This window comes from Diadema setosum, chromosome 9 (genome assembly GCF_964275005.1).
Source record: "Diadema setosum chromosome 9, eeDiaSeto1, whole genome shotgun sequence".
Lineage (NCBI taxonomy): Eukaryota > Metazoa > Echinodermata > Echinoidea > Diadematoida > Diadematidae > Diadema > Diadema setosum.
In genome coordinates, this window is record NC_092693.1 from 36,499,888 (window position 1) to 36,511,378 (window position 11,491).

The 11,491-nt window shown below is 42.4% G+C and overlaps 1 protein-coding gene across 1 annotated transcript in view; it reads left to right on the plus strand.

Annotated features, from left to right (window-relative positions):
* LOC140233477 (uncharacterized) overlaps positions 1-11,491 on the plus strand; it is an 84,333-nt gene that overhangs the window by 26,381 nt on the left and 46,461 nt on the right. The window contains exons 3-8 of the mRNA XM_072313597.1: positions 5,027-5,376; positions 6,414-7,763; positions 8,346-8,416; positions 9,376-9,457; positions 10,450-10,575; positions 11,420-11,491. Of these exons, the coding sequence (XP_072169698.1) occupies positions 5,027-5,376; positions 6,414-7,763; positions 8,346-8,416; positions 9,376-9,457; positions 10,450-10,575; positions 11,420-11,491 (2,051 nt within the window). The remainder of the gene's footprint in view (positions 1-5,026; positions 5,377-6,413; positions 7,764-8,345; positions 8,417-9,375; positions 9,458-10,449; positions 10,576-11,419) is intronic.

Here is an 11,491-nt window from a genome sequence, read left to right on the forward strand (position 1 = left end):
GATGTCATCGTTGCTACTGAATTGTCATATATCATGTCCCAAGCTGGCAAACGAAATAATGATGGCCATAATGAAATGGTAACAATGACAGTAATATCAATAGTAATGATAATGTTAATGATGGTAATGGGAATGATATCCTTGTATTGTCATTGTCATCATCAGTATTATTATCATCATTATTAGAACTACTTCAGCTGTGCTATTACTAATATTATTATCTATGATCAATTAATTAACAGAGAGGTAGCATACTTTGGGTCACAATTTGATTGACTCTGAAGTGCGTTCAAGCGCCACTCGAATTAATGAACCTGGGAAGAGACTTTGACAGGGGGCTCCATACTCTCAATTTTGTTGAAATTATGCCAGATTAATGCGAAAGTGTATCATGGCATTGCTATACTGCCTATGCCACAAGGTGCAGTGATGAAGCATCAAAGCTGTACATCAATATGAACTCATGGGACTGAGAGGGAATGGCATGTTACTGGTTTCTGATACTACACTGTTGAATGGACGGGTAGACTTCAGATTGCTCTCATGCCTCTGAACAAGGAATTGTTTAGTGCAAAGAACTATAATGCTGTGAATTATCATAATTCACCATTAAGTAAATTTTTCCATTTTTGAAAACCCAAATTACCCTCTACAGGGAACCCTTTTCATGTTACTGCATGTTTTCGACACACACGAAAGCAGTTATTGGATCACTGGACCCATAGAAACTGTGCATTCTTTTCTCTGAATAGTTCGCCACACTCAACTTTCTAAACCGGTGATGATTGGAACTACACCAGCACTTTTGAACCGTTGTTGTGTTTTCAAGAGATGAAGGATCTAACAAAGGATGAAAACACAGCTCTATATCACGTTCTGCTCCTTTAAAACTGGTCAAGTGCCAGAATCTTTTATTGTGAAAACACTTGACCAGAAGTGGATAAAATTATATACGCTGTCCTTGTGTTGGCCAATGTAAACTGTTATCATAATGACATTCAACAATCGCAAATGACTCTTCAATCCAGGGTACATGTAAAGATTCATTATTTTTTCTAACTCTTTCTTTCTCTTTCTATTTGTATATATAACATATGTATGACACATGTATGTACAGTTTTTACAAGAGTGTATGTATCATCATCATATAAGTTTTTGTGGGGGTTTAAAATTTGTCCCCTATTACAGGGGTGGCCGGAATTACCTCACAGCTTTCACAGCAACTCCTCTCTCACGCCGTTTTGCTACTGTAAAACGAGGAATGTTTGCATGCATTTCAATTTCGCGAGTGCCAACATTCGCAAAATTGAATTGCACATTCAGAAGGGTCTAGGGCAATTACCCCCTGGGCAATTACCCCGCACCCTTCCCCTGGCCCTAATCCTAATCCTAATCCTGAACCTAACCCTAAACCTAACCCAAACTCCTAACCCTAAACCTAACCCTAACCCTAATCTTTACTCTTACCTTACCACTAACCAGTTTTTGGCCGGGGGGTAATTGCCCTCCGGGGGTAATTGCCCGGATACGATTCAGAAAGTTCTTGCCTAGGCAATGTGCATTGGATGCCAGTGGCAATTCGCGAAAAATTCATGCCGCGAGATAGGCCGTCGGATCCAATTCGCGAAATTTTCATGCCGTGAAAATATTGTGTTTTACCGTATATTTCCCGATTTGGGGCATTCTCCTTTCTTGAGTCAATCCTCCCAAGCTCTTCCTCTATCTGTCTCTTTCACATTTTCTGTATTGCCTGTATCATGTATGCATAATAAATATACGATGGTAAAAATGTATTCATACATTTACATACATGCAGGCGTACATTTTGAAAAACTTGCATGTGTCTGTTTGAGAATGAATGCTGAAATAATGTCAAGCAAGATATTTGTGCGACATGTAATTTTTGTGAATTGCCGAAAGGCATTAAATGCGTAGACATAGTGTAAACAAGAACTTTTGCATGCATTCTAATTTCTAATTTCACAAAAATCTTGGCTTTCCTGATTCAAGAAATTAATATGCACACAAACATTTCTGGCTTTGCAGTATGCAGTATCTATGCTAGACTGGTGAAAGGCAACTACTGATAAAAAGGTGCTAATCTCGGTTCTATTGTGAAGTCCTGCCGTCCAGGGATGCGCGGGAATGTCCTCACGCTATGATTACGCAAAGTGCAGACAGTTTCATTATCCTCATGGTCGTGATACAAACATCGCAGACTTCTTCGGTGTTTTTCTTAAACCCGAGGAAAGTCTTGTTCCCCCCCTCCCCCCACTATTAAGAGGCACATTCACGTTATAATGTAGTGACAGAAGAGTCACTTACATTTTCATTACTCTCCCTTGCTTATTTGCGACTGTGTTTATCATTCTCCCTTCCCTGACAAGACAGGTTTTGCATTTTAAATGCCTGTGGCCTAATCATCTCGAGCATTAAGGACTTGGTTTGCAATAAAAGGCCAAGAGTGTTAGATGGTTGTATTTGCCCGTGTCTCCCAACTGCAAATTTTATGATTTTTTTCTTTCTTTTTAATCTGGTGGTACTTCTGTCGATGTCCAGGCTGTGAAGAGTACTCAACAACGTGACAAGGATTAGAGAGAGGGGGAGGGGGGGGGGGGGGATAGAGGGGGAGAGAGAGGGAGACTGTCCTCTTGGAGGTAGGGTGGGATGGGGGATGCGAGAAATCTTGAGTGGTCTGTGGATCTGTTGTCATGCTGTGGCCTCCTTGTACATGGGCATCACAATCATCTGACGTCTAAGCTTTAATACAAGTACACGTATTTCAGTCACAGCCTTGTTTTTAGTCGAATTAGAAGAGCGGTAAATCTCGGTAAATCGGTGAGTCATGTCTTTTCTTTATTATTGAATGAGAGAGAACAAGAGGGTGGGGGTGGGGGAGAGAGGTTTTTAAGGGAGTCCAGCAAACAGCAATCATCCATGGAGACTGCATATAAAATACATATGTATGTGGATGACATAGAATCCAACTTGCCCTCTTCACTTCCCCCTCCTAGTAACCATACTAGGGATAGGCGACTATATTGTTCATTTATAAGGGATTTTTCCCTCCAATCAAAATCTTGTGAGTCCTTATTCCCATTCTTATATCTTATAGCTCTGTGCTTTTCACATTGTAAAGTTTGTGCTGTAATACTGTTTTAATTTTACTATGTTAAGGGGACCTCGTGAGTTAATTTGGAGGTCAGTGGAAGAAATTGTGATGCTGCGTTTGAGATCTGCTGGTGCCCAGAGTTTATTTCCTCCTTCGGAAGGGGGAACTCTCCTTTTGTTCCTGGAAAGTTGGTTTCTGTGAACAAAGAACGGCAATGAGGAGTAATGAAAAGCGAGCAGGAAAAGGACTTAGCGGCAAAATGTCTCTGGTGGCGTGAGATAACTTCGATGCAGGCATGTCTAGGTACGTGGTGCTTCAGCCGAAACAGGAAACGAGCAATTCACCTCCCAAGTTCTCAATGGAAGCGCATTTGTCTCGTCCCGTAGTAGGCTGGGAGATTTCAATGGCATCTGTAGCATGCTGTGTGTCATTAGGGACAATATTGTGTTCTGTGCTTCGTTCATCAGCCGTCTGCTGGTGGGGGGGGGGGGGGGGGGGGGGAGTCAGATCACACTAAAGTTTTAAGTGAGTCATTTTGGAAGTGCCTTTGAGCTGTACATACTTGGCAAAAAACTTGGTTTCCCATGCAAAATCATCAAACAGTCTTCATGAGGAGTTGTTCACCCAATCTCCCTCCATTGCCCCCCCCCCCCCCGCAGATTTGACAGAAGTTTCATAATCTACAAAGAGACGTGTTGAATATTGTAAATGATCTTGTTAGCCAACATCTAGTTCAAGCTGAGACCACAATTGGTGTGTTCTACTTAATTTGTGGAGTGAGAGAAAGATGTATTGTTTGCTGCTGCCTTCGTAAGCATCACAAATTTGCCTCAAAGGTCATGTCTGTACGTCGTCTGCGGGTGTCTTTGCGTCAGAGTGCAATGCAGTTGTGTGAATGTGGGCATGTGAGTTCATGAGATACGTCTACCACTCGTAAATACCAAAGTTTGCGTAGATTGCCGTGTCTTTTGTGAGGGAGAAGAAAAGGATGACTGATGTTTGACGTATACGGATTTTACAGTGATTCATCTTGTCAATTCACTCTCCAAGCTACTCCCATCAGTATTATGCATCTGTCTTATTTTCCCTCCCTGTGAATGACAGCGATGTGAGGCTGGAATGGTCTGATGTAGATAAATGTGTACATTCAATACAATGACGTTTATTGTGAAATGATGCCAGCATATACACATCAACAACGACATCTGAGTTGAAAAGAGTGGAGGAGTTAGAGGGAGGTGGAAGTGGAGGGGGAGGGGGAGGGGGAGGGGGAGGGGGAGGGGGAGGGGGAGGAAAGCCTGCATGCCCTTTGTGGTGTAGGAGTTCATGAGGATTCATGTTACCTGCTGAATAGAGGGAGAAGCAATATGTATAGAACATCATCCTTGTACATTGTATGTTGTTTGTGCTTTCTTTGTAACCCCTCCGTGATCAGCTCATATCAATGAATTAGCAACAGGAAAAAGAGAGAGAAAGAGCAAAAAAAGAGAAGCAACAACAACAAACAAAGCTGAAAAGCATGTATGCATACACTTTCTTCAGCTGTTGTTCATTAACTTGTGAAACTTGTGATGAGTGAATGAAATGGTGTGCAACCCACATGTAAAGTTTGAAGCCATGTGGCAATAGATTGAAACAGTGGTACAGTCAAAGTGACTATCCACTTTGGGCATCACAGCAAAGGATTCAAATTTGCTAACTCCAATGTTGCAGAGGAACATTTACACTCCTTATGTTGTGGTGTAGATTTTGGTTTTAGCAGTTGGTTAAAACCTTTCACAGTTTTAGTCCCAGAAAATGAATACTAATTGAAAAGGAAATATATGGATATTTAACACTTACATGCCAGAGGATGCCACAACTATTCTACATAAGTTTTCATTAATGGCTTCATCACCTTGTTATTCATTTCAGGCACATCCGCTCTACCTCCCAGTCTCGATCTTTTCAAAGTTCAAAAGCAGCCGACGCCCACTGCCAGGTGGCCGGTCCTGAAGAAGTCCCCCAGACAGAAGCAGAGCAGCGGCAGCAGCTTCGACGGTGTCGGTGGCAGCGAGGACGTCAGCATCGCGGGCATCGAGCCCCTCCCACTGGAGGGGGAGGAGGAGGAGGATTCCAGCACGCCCACTGCCACGCCCACTGCCACGCCCCCGCGGAGCGCCAAGGCCCCGGCCCCCAGATCCAACAGGGCGTCACCCGCCCTCCTGCAGCAGAAGCTGAAACTGAAGGAGCGGCGGTTGAGATTGGACGCGAGACAATTCAAGGTGAAGAGGAGGCAGCTTGTTGTCATTGATACTCACATATCACAAAGCAAATTGTGATTGTACAAAAAAAAACAAAAAAAAACCTGGATGGTGGTCTTTGATACAGAGTGTATTTTATGTACATGTAGAATTTTTATGATCGAAGCAGTTGAGACGTGAAAGGGGCATTCCAGACAATTGATATAATTTCGCATCATGTAATGTGTAAATCGATAGTGCCGTGTATCGATTTGTGGAATTTATTGTGGTCCTTTGGTAGATAAGCCAATATTCTGAAAACTGCAAATAAAATTCATTGAACAAGGACGATGACATACGAGGCTCACATATACCAGTAATGTAGCAATGTAATTTCATTACAATACCACTTGCTTAACAACTTCACCTGTGTAGAATTTGTGCATGCCTTCTTCTTTTGTTCTGCTTCCTTGAGCACTCAGTCATGCATTCGTACGTGAAGCTGCTATGTCATCATCCTTGTTCGTTGTGATTTGTTGTGAATTTTTAAGGCATTTTTATTCCTCATCCTAATTACTATAAATTCTGAAACTCAGTACCAAGTATACCCAATTTATAGATGTTAAAATGCAAAAGCCTGAAAATCGTCCGGAAGTCTCCTTTAAAATTGGGAAATAATTATCCTGATTATGGGAACACTTGTGATGTTGTAGAAAGTATGACATCATGTGTGAATCTTTCATGAACCATTGGAGACCCAACATCATATCTTCCATCTCAGTCTAACTCAGTTAACTTATTTGTTTGACAGATCATGAAAGCAGAGATGCATATTTACACTTCTTCCAGTTACTCTTATTGTTGATATTAAAATACTGTTATTTTTACTTTAATTACTACTTTTACAAGATAATTGTTGTATTCACAGGGGCATTTTTTTTTTTTTTTATTTGATGGTGATCAGTACAAACCCTGACTTCATACATGTATTTTTACCCTGTACCTTTAAAATGCAGTTAATTCATGGGCTTTCAATATTTTGGAGAAGCTAAATTTGTTTGTCCTTCTTTGTGTTATAGGCATCTGGAAAGTTGACCAAGAATCTTCGAAACTCGTTCAAGACGAATCAGAAGAGTATTTTGGGCAGCACCCAACAGCTGCCTCCGAGCCTTTCCCCAGTGCCTCCGCCAATCCTGGCCATCCCCCACAACAGACATCCACCCCCGCTCATCCCCATCATTCCTTGGGAGAACAAGCGTTGCCAGGCCAACAGCAGCAAGGATGCCCTCCGACCCAGCAGGAAGACCAGCACCAAGGCCAGCCTGGGCCGATCCTCAGGGAGAACCTCCGGTCGAAACAATTGCGTGCCTTTGAACAACACTAACCATAGACTAGCCAACACTCGGGACCAAACCCCCACTGCTACCTCAACAGCCAAGAGTTGCCGCAAGAAGGAGGCTCCGAAGAATAGGCACAGCAAGTTGAGGGAGAAGCAAGGCAGGAAGTCCGATCGGCTCAAGTTGGAGCGAAGGGGTGTCCTGAATGGGTCCAACCACGTCTTGGAGAAGTTGGAAGGTCCTGCAAATGGACACACCCTTTTGAGTCAAATCAAGCTCTTGAAAGGGACGAGGAGAGAGCGTAAGGAAAAGAAGTGCTCGTGCCACTCACAGGATTGTTCCATGAAGGTGCCATCGAAGCATAAAAATGGTGACCGAGACCTTGCCATTGATGACGCCCTCGAGGAGGTCTTGAAGACGGCCAAAAGGCAGAAGAAACTGAAGGAGTTCAAGAGGAGGAGTTCCCGCAAGTTGCGGAACTGCTCCATGATGCTCCGGGACAGGGTGCAGGCTGTGGAGATGGAGGACTCCTTGTTGGACAAAGCAGACGCCATGAACACCATCCTGTCGACAAACGGCATCAGCAAGAAGCTGACCATCCCGCTCACCAACTGCACCCTCAACAACAATGTTCTCAGGAAAGACAGCATGATCTCCCCCAAGCCCCATCTCAACTGCGAGATTGAGAGGAAGCTGACTGAGTTGAAGATCAAGGAGGATGAAGAGGAGATGGGAGAGAAGGAAGCCACCACCCAGTCCAAGAAGGTCAGGAACCCACTGCTCCTGAAGAACGACAAGGAGACGGCGCGACCAAAGGTCACGGCACCGGCTACACCTCAGCGAAAGTCACCAAAGAAGTCTCAGACCCAGGCGCCGAAGAGGAATCGCACCAAGAACGGCCTGTCGCCAGCCCGTGCCGCCAAGCAGGACGTGCCGACGGGACCGTGCGAGTTTGTGAAGGATGTGCAGGAGGGCCTGGTGTTGAGACCAAGTCCTGAAGAGTGGAGTGACCCCGTGACCTTCATGGAGTCTATCGCTGAACAGCTCAGTACCTATGGAATATGCAGGGTTATTCCTCCTGATGGATGGAAGGTAAGAGAGCCACATTAGCCTGTCGGCATCAGCTTCCAAATACCAAAATTTACCTGGTTATGGAGACCTGTGCTCTAGAACTTGGGCTGTATGTATTTTCTTGGTGACAACTGCCTCTAAGATGGGAAAAAAATATGTCCTTGATGTAAATTTATCAGTTGCAGAAGCATTTAGAGTGTAGAGTTTGATTGTTGGCTGCGTTGATATTCTGAGTTAGGATTGTTGGTGAAACTTCTGAAAGCCTTTACCCATGGTAATCTGAAAGGCCACACCTGAGCAGGTATGTGTGCCATTGCATGTGGATCCAACATTGCTTAGATTACTAATTTTTTTTACATATTGTCTTAACGTCAATGAATTAAAGAAGCAGACTGTCAGGCCGTTTTGTACAATAGATTGAAGCAAATGAGCCAAAGTGTTCCATTTGACACTTGACTGAGTAATCAGGTGAGAAATATCTCTGTAATAAGTTGTCCACTTTGGTTCATTTAGAGTCTCAGAATCTGTCGTGTTTGGAACTGAAAGAAAGTGAAAGTGGGGGTGATGATTTACAACTGTCTTGCTTTGCTTTGTTTCCCCCAGCCGGAGTGCAAGCTCCATGTAAACACAAGGTTTACAACAGAAGTGCAGTACATTCACAGACTAAGACACAGGTGAGATTTTATGATCCATGTTAACGAAGTGAAAAGAAGTTACGTTTCATCTGCAACATCAAAGTTCATGGCATGATAAATCACTGAAGATATTGTATCCTGAAACTAGAAAGTAGGATTTTTCATGATGTATCTCTCAAATACAAATTGTAACTACTACCATTCTATGGCCTCATGCACTGATATATGTTTGGGAGGCATGAGTGTGATATTATTACAGCTATAACTTCCAGTGGGCTGCCAGTTTGTCCCTATTGGCCACCTACATTGTACCTACAATTGCAACCTTTTCTACTTGCCCTGATTAGAGTATACAGGTTGTGTATACCTCTCTCTCTTGAGAGAGAGAGAGAACTTAGTGCACATATTACTTTGTGTATGTCAATACTTGTGTGGTGTTTTTGAGAGCTGTGAGATGCAACCCATACTGGATGGTATTTTTTATTTCTTTTTTTTTGTAATGTGTGGGTGTGGATATAGTTTGTATAATGGCAATTACTACATGTCATATAGGCTTTATGATTATCAAACTGCAGAATTTTTAAGGAACAATTTTACTAGTATGTTGTATGCACCATAAAAATTACTTCTGTGAAAGTGGAAATTTTTGTGACGTGGAAATTTTTGCACATTTCTCGCAACATGAAACTAGTGCAAAAATATAAACATGCAATTTTTTTTTTTTTTTGCTTGCTGTATGTAATACTATATTTTTCATTTCGCAGAATTAAAAACATGCAAACTTTATCTTTCCGGGCTGAGTGCCAAAAATTACTCTCTCAAAAATTTCCACTTTAACAAGGTACATTTGCATGATTTTCTTTGCTTTCTTTCATTTAGAATGCACAAGTTGTATTTTTTGTTATTATCATTATTAAAGTGTGTGGCAGACACACCAGAAGACACTTGATAGAATTAGGAATGTGAACTGACACACTCCCTCTATCAAATTTGATTAGGTGGAAATCAAGGAGCAAGCAGCTAGCGTGCATCAAGCGTCACTTAGAAGAGAGAGACAAAGTGGCGTACAACCCTCCTCAGGTGAGATAGTTCTCAGTCAGCGAGGACTTTGTGTCTGTATTTAAGTTGTAATGATGGTGATTAGACGGCTTTAGGTCGGGGAAAAGACAACTACAAATTGATCGTACAATCCCCCCTTTTTTTTCAGAGTGCTGCCTCTTGTATGAGCTGCCAGCTTAAGAGAGAGATATATATTTCTGTCTGTGCCTCCCCCTCAACATCTATGAATTGGCGAGGATTTGATGCTCGTGGAGAAGGAAATACTCAATTTGCCCCAAGCTAGACAAAAGATTAAACATGAACGAGCCCAGCTTGCAGCATAGTCATGTGATAAGCTCAGCGTGGTCACATGATCGCTCAGCATGCAGCATTAGTTTTAACCACCACTGTCACCACCCACACCACCAGCACAATAACAAAGGCAGCAGCAACCGCCAAATAAAAATGGCAGCAACAACTGTCAAACAACAAATGCAGCAACAGTGACCATCAAACAACAACAATAACAACAAAAGCTGCAATCACCAAGCAACTGCAACAGTGGCAGTAACTTACCAAACAACAACAAAGGTACATTTGTATAAGCAGCAACTGCCACAAAACGACACAGACAGCAGCAACCAGCAACATGATTGTGTGTGACTGCATACACTCATAATTTCTGTATGTCTATGAATAGATGTATTCATGGGCAGATTCTGGCTTCATGCCATTATGAAATTCACATTTAAAGTTATTTAAATTCCTCATTTTTCCCTTGCCTGCTGATGAGGTTGTGTTGTGTAATCCTTACTCAGCTTCAGAAATGTATAATCTGTGATATGGACGATAGATGAGTAGAAACTTCACTCATGAATAAATTGTTGCTGTTGTTGTATTATGAGAATGTGTAAAAAATCTTAGAGAATTCCTTCTCAACTTTGGTTGTGGATACATTAGGAGAAATTTGTGTGTTGTGAGGGGGTTGCGATGTTAATTATTTTTTTTCCCCCTTCCCATTTCGTGCAATGCAGATATACAGTTGTGAGATAGACTTGGTGGAATTCTCCAAGGTTGTTGCCCAGCAAGGGGGACTGAAGACCATCAACAGCAACAAGAGATGGAACAAAGTGGCCGACCTGCTACACATACCCAAATCGGTACACTTACTCCTTGAATTCTACACCCTACATTCGTTTGCCATGCATTGAGACCATGAGCATCGTACACCCGTTGTGAATGTGCAACACCAAATACCTGCCGAGATCTATTACACCAAACACCTGCTAAGATGTACTGCACCAAACACCTGCTGAGATCTATTACACCAAACACTAGGTGCTATCAAAGATGGCACCTGCAGTGGCCCATCAAATGAAAAACACCTGTTGTGATTGTTCAACATCAGACACCCGTTTTGACCTATGACACTCAAAACCCTGCTGCAACTATACATCAAAGGGCGCCTGTGACCATTTTACTGTGAACAAAATGCTCAGTGTCGATGCCGTACGTGAAGATCTTGTTAGAAAGTGAATCTGATGAATCTCTGATATTACACGGCGTAATAATCCAGTACACCTTTAGTAGTCCCCCAGGTTTCGAACCTTTGCACCTTCTTGTGTTTAGTGTTGCTTATCAGATCTCCCTTCACAAGTCTTTCGACCAAGTGATATAAATGAAAGTAGTAAATATTAAAATCAAGCAGGCACAGCTGCGGAAAATGTTTACAGGTACCATCATTTTTGTATCCCCCTGCATATTATTCATAATGAAAAAAAAATCCCTTTGATTTTCTTCCAACAGTCATTTTATTATCAATAGATAGAATGGTTGTAAATGTTTAATGGTTATCTCATTAGAGTTCAATAAAAGTTGCCATGTTTGCCATGGCGGCCTTGAAGCTGCCTTGAGTCTTGCCTTTACACCACAGATCGTAATACAATACCAGGGTGAATGCGAACATTAATTTCCAGTGAATGTCGTTTTTGCTTGGATGCGCAGATACAAGGAAGGGTATCCCGGCTGGACAGTGTGTATTGCAAGTACCTCTTATCCTACGACACACTCTCGAAG